Source organism: Nelumbo lutea, chromosome 6, assembly GCF_056320005.1.
Source record: "Nelumbo lutea isolate HS-2025 chromosome 6, American lotus-T2T, whole genome shotgun sequence".
Classification (NCBI taxonomy): Eukaryota; Viridiplantae; Streptophyta; class Magnoliopsida; order Proteales; family Nelumbonaceae; genus Nelumbo; species Nelumbo lutea.
Window position 1 is genome coordinate 62,833,127 of NC_142689.1, and position 23,017 is coordinate 62,856,143.

At 40.6% G+C, this 23,017-nt stretch overlaps 1 protein-coding gene across 5 annotated transcripts in view; it reads right to left on the bottom strand.

Moving 5' to 3' along the window:
- LOC148849222 (delta-1-pyrroline-5-carboxylate synthase) overlaps positions 1-23,017 on the bottom strand; it is a 53,939-nt gene that overhangs the window by 12,940 nt on the left and 17,982 nt on the right. For all 5 annotated transcript variants that reach the window (XM_088949101.1, XM_088949100.1, XM_088949103.1 and 2 more), the window contains 4 exons: positions 13,077-13,354; positions 5,097-5,247; positions 3,053-3,217; positions 2,760-2,837 (listed from right to left, as the gene is read on the bottom strand). In XM_088949101.1, the coding sequence (XP_088805227.1) occupies positions 2,760-2,837; positions 3,053-3,217; positions 5,097-5,247; positions 13,077-13,354 (672 nt within the window). The remainder of the gene's footprint in view (positions 1-2,759; positions 2,838-3,052; positions 3,218-5,096; positions 5,248-13,076; positions 13,355-23,017) is intronic.

The following is a 23,017-nucleotide window of genomic DNA, read 5'->3' on the forward strand; positions in this document are numbered from 1 at the left end:
GATCTGCTCTCCCCACCCTCCCCACCTTCTCACCCCCCTCCTGTAACTCCCCAACCTCCTCAGTATCAGCCTCTGGACCTTGGGTATTCAGCAAAGGGGCATAGCTGGGATCTAAAAGACAAACATCACAGGCAGAGCAAACATTAGTATCTAAAATCGAAACCACGGCCATACCTGGAACTGAAGGAGAAGGAGAAGAGACATCCAACTGGATAAGCCCATTCATTCTTCGTGTAGGGCTTCTCTGGTCGGCACCTAGGCTAACTTCACCCTTGTTCGTACCTCCAAAGCTCTATCGTTCATCCTCGTTTGTGCCATCTCTCCTCGAATTATGATGAGTAGCCGAAGTCCTCTTGCAGGTCCCTTGTCTTAAGTTACTCTTCTGGATTGGTTCTCCCTTACTTGGTGTTAGATTTTCCCCCTCAGCTTCTAAGGCATGCTCGACAACATTCAGCCCTTCGCACCTAGTGGAGGATTTATGCAAGAAAGGATCCTCTACAACGTGCTCTGAGAAAAGGATATCAATATTCAAGGCATCTTCCAACTCTCCTTGATGATCTTCCCACTGAATTTTAGCTTCAACATCTGAGTTTCACATCTCCTCTGAACTGTTGCAACTTACCCATCCACCGTCCTCGTCTTCACAGTCTTCCTTACTCCCCCTGGAGTACCTCGGGTTTGGCCTTTCTCGTTCTGATCTGTCCTGGTCACCTTCTCTGTGTTTTGTCACCGGTAACCAGCCCAGCTTCCTCTTCGATGAGCTCTGGTTACCTGAAGAAAAAATTTGGTTCCCAGGGATCGAGCCATGTGAAGAAGAAGATAGACCCATATTCTTGTCTATCAACAGCTAAGTAGAGATTCGACTCACTAGTCTTGGGCCCTTAAGCTCGGTGAGAACCACCCGACCCGGAAATGAACCAGATGGTTCAGAGAGTGTAGTGCGTAGCTCGAACTTAGTCTTGGGCCGAACCCCCCTCCCTGGTCTGACCTGGTTACCCCTTTGACCAAGTCCGCATAGGACAAAACAGCGGTAGAGTTGTTTTGGTTTTCAAAAAAATTTGAAAACTTTTCCACAAAAGCCTCTTTGCTTTTGGCCTTCAAGTTTTCAGCTTCCTCATTCAGAGAAACCTTCACTCCTGCAGCTGCCAAATCTCCAAACTTCCTTTGCTCAAACCTGCCAACTGTAACCCATCTTGCCACGTCATCATCTCCCTCAAGCTTTGACCTCCCCAGCCACTGCAACATTTCAACTTCCGAACTCACCCAGACTTTAAACCAATAGTCTTCTGCACATATTTGTACTACCCTTGGAACTTCCTCAGGCTTCATTCCAGCAACTTTCAAGTGTGCTGCCCTCAAATCTGTGGTCTTATACGACAGAAGAACACCATCCATCGCCTGCATCAGATTCTCCAAGGTTGATTTTTGCCAAAGATGAAAGGGTAAACCCAGCAGCTTCAGTTTAAAGCTTCCATCTACAGCAGCAACCTCATTTGAAAGAGGACACCAGTTTTCAATTCTTATAGGACCTTCACTCGTTTCCAACATAGTGAAATCCATCAACAACTCACCCACATCAAGGACTGCTTTCCTATCGTTGAAAGGAATAAGGATGACCATCTGGTTCAAACCAAGCTTCGTTGTCACCTCTTCTAGCAGCCCCTTCCAATCCTTCACCTCCTCTCTCGCAGATAAGATGTATTTCTTTTCCCAGTTTCCTTTCTCCCCATCCAATGCAACTCTTGGTTCTGGGATAGTAAACACCACAGTTGGCTTTCCTTGGGTTCCCACTGTGTCTTCTAAGCCCAGCCTCTCTAGTCTCTTTCTTCTTTCTGTCATCTCTTCTTTCTTACTCTGTCCGCCAACTACTCTCTCTGTTTGTACCTTAACTGCCTTTGATTCCTTACTGACTAATCTCCTGTGTAGAGCATTAGCCACCGCTGTTCATCCCTGCTGCCGAACACCTTCAGGGATAACTACTATCTGTCTCTTCCTTTTGTCGAACTTCTCTTCCAAGGTAACAAACCAACCACTAGAGTTCTTCCTTCTCTCAGCTGCGTATTGTCTCCTTGCCTGCCTTAGCGAACTTTTCCACCTTTCACTCCAACTCACCTGGCCAGTGGCACCATCTAGGAAACTCTGAAACCACGGAACGGCATCTCCCACTAACAGAACTGTTCCTTTCTTTCCTTCTCTTATCTTAATCGTAAGCTTCTTTTGGTAAAAAGTCTCCTCCAGCAACAATTCCTTTCGTTCTATTCTCAACACTTCTCTCCACTTACCAGCTGGTGAGAAACTTTCATGTCCTTCAAACGCCATCTTCTGGCAGTCATAAGTTATTCCAAAGTTGATAGTGCTTTAAGAGTACTAGATTATTGATGCACATATGATATAAAATTTGAAAAACTACTACCACTAGTAAAAAGCATTATTTGGTGTGCGAAAATACTAAATGCCTAAACATATAATTGGTTGATTAATTGATGACTACTTCATTCTTTGACCACAGTTTGCAAGTATGTCATCAAAAACTTCATTCATATAATTCATTTCAGGTGCAAATGTCATATCAGATCCATATCCAGGCACAACATAAGCTTGCAGGAGGAATATTAGAAAATTGTAATGTAAATAGAAAATGTAGGTTAGGTAGTTCTAACCAGACTAAACTTCGGTGGGTATGGACATAAATAATTCTTTTTTAAATCAATAAATTGTGAAAAGTTACCAATCAGTATATACAGGCAAATTCTCCTTACCTCAGTTTTCTTTAAAACTTGACCAATTGGATCATCCATGTTAGCAAGTACACGAATTGATTTTGCAAGGCTAGAGATCTGTAAAATGCAATGCACTGGATTCAAAAAATGAACCCATGCTTTCATAATAAAACTGCACAGCATGGAAATGCTTTCTAAGAAACAAAGTACATCATAAGAGCATGTACGCACATGCATCTTTGGAAATAAAACCAGAAGGACAAAAACCAAAGAGTGGTAAATGAAGACAAACTAAGCAAAAAGAAAAGAAAGTTGAATATTATCTGCCTTACCTTCCCAGCCTTCAAAGCTAATCGAGATATCAACGACTTTTCATATCCAGCCTGCTGTGCAGCAGCAACATCAGCTTCATTTTCAACCTTAATTAAGTTTTCATTTGCTTCCAAGGCATCGGCTATGTCAAGTAAAATTTTCCTTCTATCTTGTGAAGTCAGACCCTGCACATAAAACATTTGCAGAATTTACACTTGAGCTATAATAATAGCTTGCTCTTGTGAACAAACAAAAAATGGATCACCATGAATTATACAGTTACAGAGGTACACAACACCAAAAATTGCAGACGAAAGGCATAAGTGTTTTAGGAAGTTACAAACCAAGATGAGATAGCCAAAGTGTTTGTAGATCATTTCAAATCAGTTGTTGGGAAGCCGTTGAATAATAGATTAAGGCTGGAAGGATTAGATGGCTCAGGCTGTCTGAAGAGCAAGCAAATTGGCTAGAGAGAAGTTTTGAAGAAGAGGAAAGTAGGCATGCAGTGTTTACAATGGACAGATCCAAAGCACCCGGGCCAGATGGTTTCACTATGGCTTTTTATTAAGACTGTCGGGATGTGTTAAAAGAAGACCTTTGTGATCTGTTTAAGGAATTTGAGGACAATAACAAAGTAAGCCCTGGAGTTAATGACTTAATGCTACCATCATTGCCCTAGTCCCTAAGAAGAAAGAAGCAAAAAATCCTAAGGACTCTAGGCCAATCAGCTTGGTGACTGGTGTTTACAAAGTCTTGGTTAAAGTGTTATCTTTGAGGATTAAAGTAGTGCTGCCCTCTGTCATTAGTCAAGCTCAAGGAGCTTTCGTTCAGGGGAGACAAATAATGGATCAGATCCTAATAGCAAATGAGTGTCTAGAGGACATGAGAAAGTCGGGAAATCAAGGGTTCAAGGAGCTTTCTTTAAGTCCCTTTGCTTTTCCCCGGGATAGTTGGTTTTCCAGCTAAGGAGATCTGGTCTAGACCTGTTCCTCCAGTCCTCCTAAAATCATTATTTTCTGCTGGGAGGTGTTCTATAGGAAGATTAACATTTTGGACTGCTTGCAGAAGAGAAGGCTTTCCATGTGTCTGTCTCCTAACTAGTGTGTACTTTGCAAGGCTAATGGTGAGGGTTGTTCCCACTTACTTTTAACCTTCTTTTTCTGCTACTATTTGGGATTGGATCTTTGTGCAAGTGAAATTTGACTACAGCTGTAGATCAGCTCTTTGATCCCTCCTTTGTGTGGCCCACAAGAGCTGGTAAAACAATGTGGAGGTGCATTAGAGCTGCTGCTTTGTGGACAATTTCGGAAGAAAGAAATGCAAGGTTGTTCCAAGAGAAGGAGAGAAATATTTAGACTGTAAAGGATTGTAATTTGAACTAGGGCAATCCACTGGTTGAGATCTTTGGATTCCTTTCACACATTCTCTTTTGATGACATGTGGAGGAACTAGATAGTTGTGTCTAGTAGCAGTACCAAGAAGAACAGGGTACCAGCTGTGTGGGTGCCTCCTTCCGAAGGCTGGACAAAGTTGAATTTTGATGGTAGCAGCCAAGTCAACTCAGGTCCTTCAGGGATAGGAGGGGTGCTGAGAGATAAAGACAGCAATATATTAGCCTTATTCTCAGCCCCCGTGGGTATAGGAGATTCTCTTAGAGCTGAGCTTCTAGCAGTTGTACAAGGTATTCAGATTGCATACCAGTTAGGAGTTCAGAATCTGCTTATTTTAGGAGATTCCAAAGTTGTTGTCGGTTGGTTAACAAATCTAGGTTCAGTTATTTGGTGCTACAGGGACCTTCTGAGGAAAGTTAATTAGTTTTCAAGAAACATGACTTTTAATTCTCAGTGGGTGGGTAGAACAGCTAATACTATAGTGGATGGGTTAGCTAAGCAAGGGGCCTCAGGGGACCATTTTTTTGGGCAGCTCTGTAATTTTTCGTTTTCTAGTCTGTTGTACTACAATGTTGTTGTTTAGGAGAGGTACCAGCTCGTGCCTCTCCTTGGGTAGCCTGTATTTTCTTATCATATTGATCTTTCTTGAAGTCGTCTAGAACATCTCCATTACCTGAAGTCGTCTAGAACAATCCCTTGCTGCAACTGCCATGTCACATGCACCAACTTCTTTGAGTGGAGTCCATAAATGTGCATCCTGATGAAAGAGGGTACCAACACGCTCCCCTTGAAGTGCTTTTATGATATTATCAGTAGCAAAACCACTTCAATAAAAATTAGAAATGAAATTAGAGTTTAATCAATAAAAACCAAGTTAACAGGGAATTTATGCCACCTAATGCATGTAAGCATAGAATCAATCTTGTACGGATAATAAAAAAGCAGTTAATTAGCAATTTTCTAACATATAATTACAATTTGACAATATAAAAATTATCCAGGGGAACAGACACATAACCATGAATAACAAATCCATGATAAGGTGTAAAGTGTCACCTTCCCTAATCAACAATAACAAATTACAATTGATCCCAGAACAAATTCTCCCTAGCGTAAAGAGACTGGGCCGAATGGCCCCTAACAGCCTCTTGTGTGATATCCTTTTTTATCTTTTATTTTATGTTGACGGGCCTGTTATTTATTCTTGTTTTTATTTTCTTTATGTAATTGCCAAGCTGGCCACCCACTTAAGGGCATACTTGTCGTCATTAATTTTTAGAGATTAATAAATAGGGTTAGAGTAGAGGGGTGTATCATTTTTTGACTCCTCTTACCTCTTCTCTTCGACATACACATCTCTTGCATTATTATTCAGCTCTGGTTTGTTCTGTTAATCACTGATTTTAAATCTGATATTAGAGGACTGATTTACATCTTGGTATCAGAGCGGGTACAGTTCTTTCTTCCTTTTCTTTGTTCCTGTACACTCTAAAATCAAGAGTGTATGGAGAGAGAGGTTTTCTATAGTATAGAGAATCACTTGCCTAGTTGGTAGAAGGGTTTGGAGATTTAAGTTCTGGCCGAATATTGCCAAAAAGTGATGCTGTTTTGCTGCTGCCCGAAACCCTAGCCAACTAGAGATTTTCGAGGTTACCAGGAAAGGTGAAGCTTGGGTGTGGCGCTCTGTGCTTGGAAGGTGTCTTGTGACTGCTAAAGAAGGGTGGTTCAGGTTTGGAAGAGTTTGGGTTAGTCTGGTTGGTGCGGCACCATCTTCTCTCTTCCTCTCATCCACTAGATAGAACAAAACCCTAGTTTTTCAAGCACCCTAGTTCTGGTTTGACTTCAAGTAAGTTTGCATAGTTAATTTTTCAGTTCTTTGATTTACGTTTGATTAATGGAGACATACGGAAGTGAGTTCAAGCAAGTGCCGATTTCCGGACCTGCTCCAGTAGATTCCATTTTGACTGGTGTTACCACGATTAAGCTAGATGGGACGAACTATCTTGCCTGGGCACGGTCTATAAAAATTTATGTTTGTAGTAGAGGAAAACTTGGGTATCTCACAGGCAGTAAGGTGAAACCCGAAGAAATAGATCCTTGAATTTGAGAGATGGATGCAAGAGAACTATACCGTTATAGGATGGTTAGTTAACTCTATGCAACCTCATATAAGCCAACACTATCTTTGGGTGTCTTTTGCTAAGGAGATATGGGACAGTGTAACTGAGACTTATTCACAGAAACTGAATGTAGCCCGAGCATACAAATTGAAAAGTGATGTGAAGAACCTGAGACAGGGGGAGAAGAGTGTAGCAATCTACTACTCTATACTAAAATCCCTATGGCAGGAAATTGATGTTATGGAAACTGTGATATGAGAGAGTAAAAAGGATGCTGAAATGTACAAAAAGCTGGTGGAGAGAAATAGGGTGTTCGAGTTTCTCACTGGACTCAACCCTGAGTTTGATATTATCAGACAAAATATTTTGGCCAGAGATGAGGTTACTCTATCACAGGCATATGCCATGATAGGTAGTGAGGAAAGTAGATGACAAGTTCAGTTGCAGAGTCCACCTACAAAACACCTTGCACATGCGGGAATGAAATCTAAGGGACCTACTGAAAAAAAGGAGAAAGTGTGTGAATATTGCAAGAAACCACGGCATACCAAGGACACCTGCTGGAAACTTCATCCTGGATTACTCCCTGAGAGGTTTAAGAACCCTAAGAAGGGCAGTCAAGTGGGAAAACCCAAGACTGCTAATGTTGCTACAGTACCTGAAGGGGGAAGTAAGGAGAATGAGGAAAAACCAACCGTTGAGCAGTTGGTTGCAATGAAGTTAGACTTTGAGAAGTATGGGAGGCTCCTAAATCACTTGGAAGCTACAATTTCTTCAGCCCACCCTTCCAATAGTACATCCTCTTCATCGGCTTTTGCTCACTCAGGTACATATGCCTCAGCAAATCATGCTTCAATCTCAGGTAATCATAAAATCCCCTGGATTATAGATTCCGGTGCATCAGACCATATGACCAGCCTATCTAACCTTTTTTGTTCATATCATCTCTTCTCTGGGAAAGAGAAAATATCCCTTGCCGATGGGTCACTTGCTCCCATCTCTGGTAAAAGAAATATAAAGACCTCTGACACCCTGTTCTTATCTTCTGTTCTCCATGTTCCTAAGCTTAACACAAACCTTTTATCTGTTAGTAGCTTAACAAAGTCCATGAACTGTAGCATAACCTTCTTTCCCACTCATTGTGTTTTCCAGGACCTACAGTCTCAAAGGACGATTGGGAGTGGCCATGAGGTGAACGGGATATACCTGTTGGACACACCAGATCAAGCCTTTGGACCACCTCATGGAGTTGCTTTCGAGTCAGTTGTGTCAGAGTCTGTTAACAAAGTTTAGTTATGTCATTTTCGGTTCGGTCATTTGCCTTTTTCTGCTTTAAGTCATCTGTTCCCAAATATGTTTAAAGGAGTGTCTTTATCTAGTCTTCATTGTGAGCCATGTGAACTAGCAAAGCATTGTAGACATTCCTATTCAATCAGTAATAAAAGATCCCTTTCTCCTTTCCATATTGTTCACTCTGATGTGTGGGGGCCATATCACATGCCAACCATGGGGGGCTACAGGTTTTTTATCCTTTTTATTGATGATTATTCTCGTTATACTTGGGTTTATCTCATGAAATCTCGGGATGAAGTACCCGCTATTGTGAAAAATTTTCATGAACTCATCCTCACCCAGTTTAATACTCAAAATATTCCATTCTAACAATGCCAAGGAGTATTTTGAGAGAACCCTCTCCACCTATCTTGAAATTTTTGGGGTTATTCATCAAAGTTCTTGTTCCTACACTCCACAACAAAATGGGGTGGCGGAAAGAAAGAACAAACATGTGGTTGAGGTTGACAGATCCCTTTTATTTGCATCCCATGTTCCTGTAAAGTTTTGGGGAGATGTTGTTCATATTGCTACCTAATCAACCGTATGCCCTCCAGGGTCCTTGGCTTTAAAACCCCCTTCAGTCTTCTCTTCCCGGATGAGGATCTCTTTACTCTCCCTCTTCGTGTATTTGGTTGTACTTGTTATGTGCATATTCATAGTCACCAAAGGCATAAATTTGAACCTAAGGCTCATAAGTGTGTATTTCTGGGATATGCCTTTACACAAAAGGGTTATTGTTGTTTTAATCCAGTTCGTGGCACCCGCTTTGTATCTCGGGATGTCACCTTTGCAGAGTTGACTCCCTTCTTTAGTATTCCTCCTGAGGGGGAGAAATCTGATGAACCCTTTGCTATGTCTCCAGCTGTTCCTCTTCCCATCCCTTGTGAATCTGATCATGGGGTGTCCACCTCTTCCACTGGACCCACCCTTGATACCCCTACTCCTCCTCTTGCTTCTACTCTTACTCTCCAAAGGTGTTACCAAAGGTGGCGATTCAGACATATGCAGGTTGTTTCCACTCCTTCAGAAGAGCATCTTTCCATTCCCATAGTTCCTGAGGAAACAGGTTAGCCCTCTATCGACCCACCTTCGACCGTCCCCGATCTTGACCTTCCTATTGCTCTTCGCAAGGGCAAGCAGAAGTGTACAGCCCATTGCATCTACAAACATTTATCTTATAGCCTTCTCTCTCCTTCCTACTACTCCTTTCTTGCTTTTGTTTCTTCCCATGTGATACCCAAGTCTGTACCGGAAGCATTATCTCAACCTGAATGGAGGGATGCTATGATGACTGAACTTGAAGCATTACATAAGAACCATACCTGGGATATTGTGGGCTTGCCGGAAGGGAAGGAACCAGTGGGGTGTAAATGGGTGTTTACCATTAAATATCACTCCGATGGCTCGGTTGAAAAGTATAAGGCTAGGTTGGTTGCCAAGGGTTACACCCAAATGTATGATTGACTATCTTGAGACCTTTGCCCCTATAGTTAAGATGACTTCAGTTCGGGTTTTGCTTTCTCTAACAGCTACCTTTGACTGGCCCCTATACCAGTTTGATGTTAAAAATGCTTTCTTGAATGTAGATCTACATGAAGAAGTCTATATGTCTCTACCTCCAAGGGTGTATGGGAAAGAAATGAAAGGCAAGGTGTGTAAACTACACAAATCCATTTATGGACTCAAACAATCTCCCTAGGCTTGGTTTGAGAGATTTCGGGCTGCTTGTCTCCTTTGGCTATACTCAAACACAATCTGATCATACATTGTTCCTGAAGAGAACTAACACTCAGGTGACCTTCTTGATTGTTTATGTTGATGATATTGTGGTCACGGATGATGACAGTGAAGAGGCCAGGAAACTAAAAGGGTTTCTCAATTCTGAATTTGAAATCAAAGACTTGGGAGACCTTCGGTATTTCTTGGGCATTGAAGTTGCTGAAGGGTTGAGAGATCCATCACATGGACGCCCAAAGATTGCGGAATAAGGGGCGAATTTAGAAAATCATATTTTCAAGGATAAATCTTGAACCTTAAACTGAACCAGATTTGAACCAAAAGGAATGGGAGAGAATGATACCTGATACGGAGAAGCAATATCTCCCAACGAAGGTGTTCACGCCCAAGGAAGAATCCAAAGACTGCTCCCACTGAAGATGGCGCAGTGCAGGATGGAGCAGAATCAGCAGTGTTCTTCCCCAAGAACTCTGTCCTTCCCAAGAAACAGCAGGATGGAACGTGAGCACAGCTTCCTTTTCAATCCTTTCTCAAAGAATTGATGTCAAGATCCAATCTTGACTTCTCCCACAGCTGGAGATCGAATTGGCAAACAGGGCGGCAAGAGCAGGGAGGCGGCAAGAGAGTATTCGCAGGGTGCAGAATTCTCTCTTCTTGATTTCAGCACTAAAGAGGATCTGATGTGTTTCTTGGTCTCTCTCTCTAGGCTACCGCCCCCTCCTTCTTTTTGTTAACTTGAAAAGATCAGCTCCTAATCTCATTAGGAGGTGCTTATTCAAATCATATTTGGATCAGCCTTCTCTTCTAATGATAAGGATAAACCCTTATCTTATCTGTAGATTAGATTAGCTTTATCCTAATCTTATTACGAGGTTTCTAGATCTGAATCACATTTAAATCTGGACTCTCTGAGTGGATAGGACTAAGACCCTTTCCTAACTGCTAATCCATCTCAGAATTCGCCCCTTTAATCAACTAAATTAATAGCCCAGTTCGAAATGGGCTTTAGGCCCATTAAGCTTATGTACTCACTTAACCTTCCTAACTGTTGCCCAGCTGGGCTTCCTTGTATGGCATGGGACCCTAGCATTGATCTACACATCAGCCACATGGGTTCGGCCCAACCTTTGTTACAAGGCCTGGTCGAATACACTGTTAAAGACAGTGCACCCCTTGAAACCCATCAAATGGGCTCTATGGGCCCAACACTTACCCTAAGTGGTCCCTGGGCCAAGCCACATTGTAACACCCAGGGACTGTGGGCAGATGCAAGATTAGCCCATCAGGTATTATCCTCAATGGTCTTACACTTAACCTCTCAGCCCATAATGATCATACACTGCCCGACAAGAGAGGACCTCTCCCTCGGCTGCAAGGAACAGTGTTGCACTCTCCACTTATATGGATCCCGGGAATTAAAACCCTTTTGCAAACATTTTAGAAACCATAATATATATACTTTTATATCTCATATAAAATATATTTTGCAAAACAAATTTCAACGGTTGAAATCGGCTACCGGCAGTCTTGGTTTCCAACAGTGAGAGTGCATCCTCGATCATTACCTTTTTCCGACAAAGGGGCTGATCCTGTCACTATGATCACCCACTCAGATGAATTCTCGGATTGTCCCAACATACCCAGGTTTTAACCCCCGCTAAGGATCTCATTGATTGGTACATCAAAGACAGCCCGATCCAACACCTAGTGCAGTATCATAATCGAGTCTAGGGGTCGGGTATAACTTTCCAGTTTTGCCCATCAATCTCCAAGGTCCAGAGTAATACTGGAAATCTGGTCCAGTTCAAAGATTCAATTAATTCCACACTATATGTGCCTAGGGTCTCACCCCAGTAGTTGAGACAAGCCACCCCAACTGACTTGGTGGCACCATAGTGTCAGCCTTGTCAGGATAGGTCTCCCCAGACCGACCCACTGGCTGTGAACATTCTAAACTAACACGAGTCTCAATAAGTGTCCAGTTTAAGGGTATTACACAGAAACATACTAAGGGAACATGAATCAAATATGTACTTTTATTCATTTACAATAAACTCATAAAGTACATCAATTTTGATTGAAGCTAAGGGCATACAAAACTGTCTAACAGTTGCTCGGTCTAAGGAGGGTACTTTCATATCTTAGCACAAATATGTCCTTGATCTTCTTGCTGAAACTGGTAAACTTGGAGTTAAACCCGTCTCCACTCCCATTGATCCTAATCATAAACTTTCTACCACAGATGGTGAACCTTTGTCTGATAAGGGAGTGTTCCAGAGACTGCTTGAGAAGTTGTTATATCTTTGCATGACTCGGCCAGATATTTCCTATGCAGTAAGTGTTATTAGTTAGTTTATGCATTCGCCTAGAGATACTCATCTTGCTACTACGGAAAGGGTCTTGTGCTACTTGAAAGGTACTCCAAGGAAAGGTATTCTATTTGCTAAGCATGATCACATGAAGCTGGAGGCCTTTACTAATGCAGATTGGGCAAGATGTGTTGATGACAGGAGGTCCACCTCTGGTTATTGTGCTCTGGTGGCTGAAAATATTGTGTCTTGGAGAAGTAAGAAACAATCAGTAGTTGCTAAATCCTCAGCTTAAGCAGAATACAGGGCTATGGCTCATGGTGTATCAGAACTACTATGGCTACGATCTCTTCTAGAGGAATTGGGGGTGGACTACGAGAAACCAATGATGCTCTATTGTGACAATCAAGCTGCTATCAACATTGCACATAATCCTGTTCAACATGACAGAACTAAGCACATTGAGGTTGATAGGCATTTCATAAGGGAAAGAGTCTCTTCAGGAAAAGTTTGTTTGCCATTTATCACATCAGAAGAGCAACTGGCAGATATCTTGACCAAGGGAGTTCCCAAAGGGAAACTGACCCACTATATAAGCAAGTTGGGCATGATTGACATCTATGCTCAGCTTGAGGGGGAGTGTAAAGAGACTGGGCCGAATGGGCCCTAACAGCCTCTTGTGTGATATCCTTTCTTATCTTTTATTTTATGTTGATGGGCCTCACTTAATGGGCCTGTTATTTATTCTTGTTTTTATTTTCTTTATGTAATTGCCAAGCTGGCCGCCCACTTAAGGGCATACTTGTCATCATTAATTTTTAGAGATTAATAAATAGGGTTAGAGTAGAAGGGTGTATCATTTTTTGACTCCTCTTACCTCTTCTCTTCGACATACACATCTCTTGCATTATTATTCAGCTCTGATTTGTTCTGTTAATCACTGATTTTAAATCTGATATTAGAGGACTGATTTACATCTCCTAGAAACCCGTTGCTTAGCAATGGAACACCACAGGAAACACTGAAAGCAACCTTTTGTGTCATTAGAACTAAAATAAATTGTCATCAACCACATAATAATTAAAGAGCATGAATTCAGAGCAAGATATGCATTGAATTCCAGAACACATTATGAATGAAATAGACATATACCTTGTGATGACAACAGGAATACCAGCATATGCTGCATAAACAGCAGCTTTCACTTTAGCAGTCATGCCACCTCTTCCCACCCTGGACTTATCACCAAATGTGATTTCTCCTTGATGCTTTTCTCTGATATAGGTATGGATTAACTTTGAATGTGGATCACTGGGAGGACCACTATATAGGCCTTCCACATCACTTAACAAGACAAGAAGGTCAGCTTTCAGCTCCAAAGCTAGTAAAGCTGCTAGACTGTCATTATCCCAGAATATACCAGAAGAATCCTGCAAATATTGTTCGCAATGAGAATTCAACAGTAGAAATAACGGATGAGAAACATAAAAAGGTAATGAACTAAGTATGAAGCGAACTTATAAAAAAAAAACTAAGTATGAAGCGAAATATGTACCAAAAGGTCCTTTGAAACAAATTGTCGTCAGATATGGAACCTATAATGGTTCAAGGATATGACTACTTAAATAAAATTTGGGAGAAAGACCAGGACCAACTTTCTAATATTATTGCCTCTATAGATAAAAAACAAAAATTTAAGAAGAATTTATAATAAGGTGACAAGATATCACCCATAGAAATTCAAAACCAAATATCTACACCACCAAGACCCCCCAACCCTATTAATACAGACTTTTCTTCCCATTTTTACAAACACAAACAAGACTTGCCACCAAAACCCAAAGCACTTGAAGACCCAGCAACCCCCCTTAAAATCCCTAGACCAACAATGACCCCAACAACTTTCACCATTCAGGTCTCCCCTTAGCTTTCTTTGTTCAAAGGATATCTCTATTCCAATTCCTGGAGCATTTTTCTCACAAATTCTTCCCCTCTTAAAACAGATAACCCTAATAACTCGCTTGCTTGGACTTCAGTTTCCACTATCTTTTCCAAATCCACATTTTCTTCTATTTTCCCTTTTTATCAACAATTACCTCCTCATCTTTCTTCTCCTCTTCAGTCTTGTTTTCCTCTAAATCATCCTCTTGTCCCGACATCTCCTCTTCTCTCTGCCCAGCATCTTCTTTTTGAGCTTCAATATAAGATCCCATTTCCTTTTTTTCTCACCACAATCCTCAATGTAGCCAGAGTACTACAGCTTCTAGTTGAGCTCTGCCTTTTATTCCTGGACTTCCTTTCCTTCCTCTTATAAATCCTCTTGAACTTATTGCAAGGACCATCTCTAAAGAGACCTTTCAAATGATGAAATACTTTAGTAACATGAACTAATTATCCATTGTTTGAACATGTGGGATTTTTCCAAACTAACCGAAGCCCCAACACTTTTACTGTTCTCACCAAGCAAACTTACATATCCTTTCCTCCCAGAATCCATCCCAATTTTTCAATAGACACCTGGGTGACTAAAGATTGATCCATTAAGCCCACATCCCCTTATGAATTTTCAACTACTGTAGTAAACTTGAGCTCTTTTTTTCCCACAATCATCTCACTACCTCCAATCTTCAAGGCTGAAAATTCAATCTCACCTGAAGCCATCACTAGCTCCTCCCAAGAAAGATTGTTTGCAGAGCTACCTCCGTACCCCCAGACTCAATTGCATTGCAATCTTGCTTTTCAAACCTTGAAACTAAAAGCACGTCCACTATCCTATCACTAGTAAGACAAGGTTGTTGTGCATCAGAGTCTTCTAATACTGACATTTGTTTGTCCTCTACTATTGCAACCCCTCCCCTGAATTCAGATAATACCAGACTTGCTTGTTCTTCTACACTAGAATTCTCTTTCCCTTCCTCACCATTTTCATTCATAGATCCTGTAACTTCCGGAGATGATTTCCCCTTGCCTACATGTTCACATGATTTCTCCTCTGAAGATGAACTAGCCCTCAACTCCATGGACTTGGTGTCACTTCTCAAGCAGCTCTCACCCACTTCCCTTGAAAATTTGGTAATCACCCATTCCCATACTTCTGTTTTACCTTTACCAAATCTTGAATATTTTCCTTAAAGAATGATTCTTAAAAATCACCCTCTTCCTCTCCCTCAAAACATTTGAATGTAGCCTTTTTTGTTTGCCCCAACATTTGGTCAACTGCTAAATCTATATCTTCTTCTGAAGTATACCAGAGTTTTTCAACCTTTTAGAGGTAGACAATGATAGATGGAGCCTTTAGTATATCATCACCTCTCTTAACTTCCCCGCACATGACCCAATTAGTCACCACATGACTTCTCGAACAGCCTCTCAAAAGAAAGCCCAATCAAATAAGGCCCACTAAACTTGAGATAGGCCCATTTAATTTCCTCCTCACGTAATCACTTAAGGACATACCTACTGGCTCATAACCCCTTGTTCAATACCATCAACTCAGGTCGACTGGAAGTCTCTTCCCAGACCTTTTGAAATTCTCTTAAAGACATTCAAACTCTTGCACAACTGACAGAGATCTTCTGCCATTGGTAGCAATCTGAGCAAATACCCATCACAAGCTAACCCTTCTCCCTTTGCTAGGCAAACAACCTCATCTTAGCGCCTCCTCCTTTGGTAACCATACAAAGATTTTGAAATAATCCAATCTCTTACTGCCATATAACCAATCTTCTTCCACCCCTGGCTTTTATTGTACCTTGTTTTAGCACCTCCTTTGGTAACTTTGCAAAGATTTTGAAATAATCCAATCTCTTTCTGCCATGTAACCAATCTTATTCCACCCCATGTTTCCTCTTTGTTAGCCTCCAATTAGAGAGACAATTCAATAGAGATCGCCAACCAAACTGAGTGGTAAAACTTATCGACTACCACTTCTACCTTCCTTGGTATCTCCTCCAGCCCCCATTAAGAAGAATTGTTGTGGAATGGTCACAAGTGAAAGTTTCATCCAAACAGCCTCCACAGATCAACACAATGGAGGAGAATGTTTCTTGTTTCCACAGATTGAATGGGAGCCCTATAGTTCGATAGATTTCATTATCTTCCATGTAAAACTTCACATTGGACAATGGAAACCATCTTGAAACTAGAATATTACCATTGTCTGAACTAATATTTGTCGCTCCTAACTCCAGCTCCTTATCTACCAAATCAATGAGCGTTTTTCACTTCACAAAAGGTGCGAAAATCATAGTCCCTTTCAGATTTAAGCCTTTGAATACTTCAGTTGCCGGTTGCCACATTCTTCCAATCCTAAACGTCTTCTTTCACCCCAACCACAAACATCTTCTCCTAATCTCTCTTCTAACCATGAACTTCCAACCTACAATTACCAGCACCCCTTACCACAGTTAACAAAATCTCTCGAACGGTCATCCTTTAACCAACTTTATCATTTAGAGCCTCAGCTGCCTTAGGTTCTTTACAAGCTTCTTCCATGCACATAAGAAAATTCTGTAGTACTTTAAAAATCAAACCCCACCCAAAACTACTTTTTTTTCCTTCAGGAAAACAGACTAGTTACTTTTCTATTCTCCTTTCTTTCTGCAATGAATTTTCTTCCTTCTACCTCTTTTGACCTCTGCAAACCCTTTTCCCTATCCAAATATAAAGCCTCATCAACAAAATTATTGAACCAAGCAACAGTATCAAAGCGCTACAAACAGCACCACAGCTATTTTCATCTCCCTAATCTTCGAAGACAACTTCCCCCTAACTGTGAGATCCTCGAATAAGAAACATTTTGCTCCAATCTTCTCCAACCTCTTCCATTGTGCTGGTTGTGAAAACCTTGTCAAAGCCTCTTCCATCGTACAGTCAGAAGTTGGAGGAATCAAAAGCTCTAAAAATCTACATGTCAAACCAATTTTTATATTCCATTCAATTGGTATCCTTCCCATTTTATTTTGTGCTAGTGCATTAAAAATTACATTATATTAGAGCCTATCCATCTAAACTTTTTGTATTCATTCATCTTCATCCATTGAAATGAGATTCGGTACCAGTTAGAACATTCTAAAAAGTTGTGTGAAAATCCAAAACTGTCTTACAAAATGAGATGGTAACACTACATCAAGGGCAAGTCAGAAAAACTGAGGTAATAATCAAATACGGTAGCAAGCTAAACTAGAATAAGTGATTCAAAAAGTCCACAATTCTGCTCTTTTTCAATGAGCATCCATGCCCAAGATAATCAACAATGATAGATAAGTAAGGACTTCTCATCGGGCTACCAACTGAAATGGTCCCATAGGTTACAATATCATGGATCACAACCATCCAAAGTTTTTCTTTAGTAAATCACAACCATCCAAGGTTTTTGAAATGCTTTTTATAATAATATAGGAGAGAAAATATATTCAAAAGAAAATCCTAGTCTGATACAAAAAAAAAAAAAAAATGAAACATTATGCCCTGAGAAACCAGAATGTGCAATCCCAATGTCAAAAAGCTTAGTACACCGTGTCTCGAAAAATCAAAAAGTCAGAGTGCAATTAATTTGGTAGATTTCAGACTATCATATTGGACCTCTCAAAATGACATCTTTATCAGTAACAAGATCAAGCTCATAAATTCATTTTGCAGAGTTCAGATAATATGACAATTCCTAACCCCCATAGGGTAGGGAAGAGAAAAACAACTGCCATACAGGATAACATACATCAATAAAGAAATAAAAATAATATGACCACTAACCAAAGATGGTGGTTGAACAATATAATAGGACTAACGAAACTATTTTAGCAAAATTCAATTTCTCAGTTTCCAAGCAACTGCACCAACTCAATTTCCTTCTCAACCATATTCATAACAACTGCTGCATCATCATCATATCGTGTCATCATACCATTGCCACAAACTTCAGATAAACAAAGAAAATCCCTCACTCAAATTTTGTCCAATAATCCAAATGCAAGACATTAAGGCTAAGATTAATGAAATGATCCGAAAAAAGCCTTTAGGCTAATCTTAACTGGTATGTGTTGCTAAGAAACAAATCATCAAAGCCTGGACTGTAAACTTCAGTAAAAAAATAAGAAAATAAGGTGGTCTGAAGTTGCATTGATATTGTTATACTAATGCATATATTATTATTCTTATCTCTTTCTTTCTATTCCCTTTCTTTTGGGAGTGGAGGAAGGGGTGGGGGAGGCCCAGGTTAAAAGTTTGCGTGGTTTCTTATTTAGAAACAAAACTCCATTAAGAATATAATTTTATTATAATTCTTTTGAGAGAGAAAGAGGGGTTAGGGGCCATTGCTCAGTATAATGGTAAAATGTCAAATGTTAGATCCATATCCAATATACCCCTCCCAATACCCCAAATATCTGGGACCATCATTAGCTAATAACCCTTTTAGAGAGAAATAAACAAGTTCACAATTATTTTAATAATGTAAAATTTTATTTTACCTAAGAAAAGAGATTAAAGAGAAAAATATTCTGAGAATAGGGGCTGAGAGGAGGAAAAAAGACAAAACCTCCTCAGGTAGTGTTTCAATTATTTTTAAAAGAATGGGGTTAATTTAGTGAGACAAAAGTGTGCAATCTAAAGGTGTTGATGCTTCAACAAGTAGAATGGAGTATTTTTTGGATTAGGAACATAATTCATAAAAATATTTAAACATGCAAACGGGTAGCTACCTAACACATGAATGGCATGAGCATTTTACTTGCTCATGCCATTTTACTTGCTCATACCAAAGGATGTCAAGGACCTTCTTCAACAGTGGCAAGGAACGGGGTTAAGTAAGAGGGGTAAAACCTACTGGCTATCAGCATTACATGCAGTGCTGTGGGGTGTTTGGGACGAAAGAAATAAAAGGCTTTTTGACAACAAACTAAGGTCCCTGGAGGAGCTAATTTCGGATATTTCTTACCTTTGTAATATTTGGACGGTGAATTCAGATCTGTTCAAAGGAGTCTCAACCAATGACCTCAATAGAGATATTTTCCCCTTTCTATTTCTCCCTCATCTCCATCAACCACCCCTGAGAATTCCTGATCCCATCAGTGAAGGAGTGATGATCTTAAACTTTGATGGCAGTGCTATAGGCAATCCCGGAATAGCTGGTATTGGAGGAACTTTAAGGTACGAACGAGGAAACATCAATTGGACTTTCAGCGGCCCAATTGGCATGGCAGAATCCATAAAGGCTGAAGTCATGGCTGCCCTCACAGGAATCAGAATTATAGAAAATTTGGGAATTCAAAATGTAACCATTGCAGGTGATTCAGCCAATACTATAAAATGGTTAAGAGACAAAGAGGGAGGACCTTGGAGATTAAGCCACTATCTTGATGAGGCTATGGACTATTTGGACTTCCTAAATGTAAAGTTAGTTTGGATTCCAAGGGAATACAATCATACAGCAGATGGCTTAGCTAAATGTGGAGTTTTCTTAGAGCATTTTTATAGCGACAAGCTTCCTCCTTTGTAATTTATAGGGGTTCTTCCCCTGCTTTGTACATCTTCCCTTGCCCCCCCCCCCCCCTTTTTTAATGAATCTTGATTTTTTTCAAAAAAAAGAGCATTTTACTTGCTCATTTATCCTAAATTAATATGTAGAGAAGATGAGCCGAATGGCCCATAGGTTGTTTATTCTTCTTGTTATTTTGGGCCCATCCTGTCCAAGTTAAGTTATTTTTTTAAGTTCTTTGTAAATTCTGCCCAACTAAGGGCCTCCTTGTAATTACTCAAAAATATCTAATAAAACAGTGTTAGAGGGCTGAGATAGAGACAATTCGAAAACTCTTCTCAGAACCCTCATTGCCGAAACACACGTCTCCTCTCCTCTCTTCAGTTTCAACATGGTATCAGAGCATATCTGAACTTGAACGTCCTAGGGCTGGAGGCTTAGTCATGTACTGCCTGATTCTTAGAGGTCATTGGACAAGCCCAAGACTAGAATCTCTTGGAGAAGGGGTTCGGTGACCAGGAAGAATCAGAGAAGAAGAAAAAAAAGGATTGAAGCTCGGCTGTGTTTGGACTGCTGAAGCTCGAACTGTAAGTTGTGCTCAGTTTTCTGGTTCTATTTTGCATTACCTTCGACTGTGTTTGGATTGTTGAAGTGTTCGAAAATCCTAGCTGTTCTATACTACCTTCAACTGCATTAAATCTGGTTTAACCCAGAAATTTCTGGGTTGTTTTTCTCTTCTTCTTGGACTGTTAAAGCCTGCCGAAACATCCTTGTAATAAGGTTGTGTATTGTTACCCTTGTTCGGCTGTTTTTAGAGGGTTGTACGAACAGTTTTTTGGGGTCTTTTCTCTTCTTTGACAGTGGGGTTGTTTCTATTGCCCACGCTGTGTTTGTGAAAAGGCCTATTCAGCAATACAGATTGGTACTTACTCTTCTTGGTTGTGTACAACCTTGAAAAGGTACTTCGGCTAAGTGCACAGTGCCTAGGAGTTTCTGATTTCTTCTTGAAGCTTGAACTCAGTGTGTTGCCTCCTTGTGGTCGGCTGAACTCAGTGTGTTGTATCCTTGTGGTCGGCTGAACTCAATTATTGCTTGTTCTTATCCAGCATACCTGTAGAAGTCATCTGAAATCATATTTGGAGTGTTTACATGATGTACTCCTCAGAGTTTGAAATCAAAAGTGGTGCTGAATATGGACTGGGTCAAGGGGCTCCAAGTGATTCCTTATTGACTGTGACCACAATTAAGCTAGATGGAACTAACTATCTGGCATGGTCACAATCAGTAAAGATTCATGTTTGTAGTAGATGAAAGTGGGGGTTCATTTCCGGGAGTAAGAAGGCTCCCCCAGAAGATGATCCATCCTACGAGAAGTGGATGCAAGAAAATTACACTGTCATTGGGTGGCTTGTGAACTCAATGCAGCCACAGATCAGCCAGCACTATCTATGGATGAATTCAGCAAAGGAAATATGGGATAGTGTTGCTGAAACCTATTCCCAAAACCTAAATGTGGCCAGAGCCTATAAGTTGAGAAGTGATGTGAAGAATCTGAGACAGGGGGAGAAACCATTATCTGTATACTTCTCAACTTTGAAGTCTTTGTGGCAAGAAGAATCTGGCCAGAGCCTATAAGTTGAGAAGTGATGTGAAGAATCTGGGACACCACCAATGATGCGGAGACCTATAGGAAACTAGTTGAAAGAAACAAGGTATTTTAGTTCTTAACCGGACTAAACCCGGAATATGATATCACAAAACAGAATATTCTTTCCAAGGAGTGTGTATCTTTGTCACAGGCTTATGCATTGGTGAGTAGTGAAGAGAGCAGAAGGGCTATACAGGTTCAAGGGGTTGATATTAATGATCACTTTGCCAATATGGGGATTAAACCTAAAGAGAATGTTGGAACTTCTAGTGGCACGGGAAAGAAAGAAGTTGTATGTGAGTACTGCAAGAGGCCAAAGCACACCAAAGACAAGTGCTGGAAGTTACATCCTAATCTTGTTCCCATCAGGTTTCAGAAAAATATGATAGTAAAAGATCAGGAAGTGCAAATGTAGCTGTCAGGCCAGATAGTGAAGAGATGTCTGCTTCTGCACAGTTGGCAGCCATGAGAGCAGAATATGAAAAGTTTGGGAATATGATCAGTCAGCTGAGTGATGTGACCTCTGCTACCAACCCTTCAGGAAAATCTACTACTTCAGCATTTGCTCATTCAGGTATAAGGGCTTCTGCTAATCATGCTACTTCTTCAGGTAATCTCAAGATCCCTTGGATTATTGACTCAGGTGCTTCTGACCATATGACCAATCTGTCTACCTTGTTTGTTTCATATGACTTACTTCCTGGATGTGATAAAATCACTTTAGTTGATGGTTCACTTGCCCCTATCTCTGGTAAGGGAACCATCAAGGCTACAGATTCCTTGTACCTACCTTCTGCCCTTCATGTACCTAAACTAAATACAAATTTGTTGTCTGTGAGCAATTTAACCAAGTCACTAAACTGTTGTGTAACATTTTTTCCTTCCTAATGTGTTTTTCAGGATCTGGAGTCTCAGAAGGTGATTGGGAGTGGCCATGAGGCAAATGGAATATACCTGCTTGATACTCCGGGACAATGCATTGATCATCTTGGGAATGTTGCTCTTGGATCTGTCTCTTCAGAGTCTGTTAGTCAGATTATGTTGTGTCATTGTCGTTTTGGTCATCTGTCCTTTTTGGCTTTGAGTCATCTATTCCCTGAACTGTTTAAGGGGATTAGTCCGTCCAGTCTTCATTGTGAGTCTTGTGAATTGTCAAAGCATTGTAGAAGCAAGTATCCTTTGAGAAATAAAAGATCTCTTGTTCCTTTTAATATTGTGCATTTTGATGTGTGGGGGCCTTACCACTTACCCTCCATGGGTGGCTACAAATATTTTATCATGTTTATTGATGACTTTTCACGATTCACTTGGATATTCCTGATGAAATTCCGTGATGAAGTCCCAAGACTTGTAAAACAATTCCATGAATTTGTTCTAACCCAATTTGATACCAGGATTAAAATCTTCAGATCAGACAATGCAAAAGAATACTTTGAGAAAAACCCATCCTGCTATCTTTCTGACATGGGGGTTATTCATCAAAGCTCATGTGCTAGGACCCTAGAACAGAATGGGGTTGCTGAGAGGAAAAACAGGCATATTGTTGAGGTTGCAAGAAGTATCTTATTTGCCTCACATGTTCCTACCAGGTTTTGGGGTGATGTTGTACTTACTGCTACCTATCTCATAAACCGCATGCCATCCAGGGTTTTGGGTTTTAAGTCTCCCTTCACTCTTCTTCATCCAGACAAAGATCTTTTTCCTATTCCTATTCGTGTCTTTGGCTGCACCTGTTATGTACATGTTCCAAATGTTCAAAGGCATAAATTTGAACCCAAAGCCCAAAAGTGTATCTTCCTTGGTTATTCCCCCAAACAGAAGGATTATTGTTGTTTTGATCCAAAGTCTGGCAATCGGTATGTCTCAATGGATGTCACCTTTGATGAGTCTTCCCCTTTTTATGGTTCCTCTCCTGAAGGACATTGTCCACAGGGGGAGAATTTGACACAGGTGTTTGCTCTTCCTCTTCCT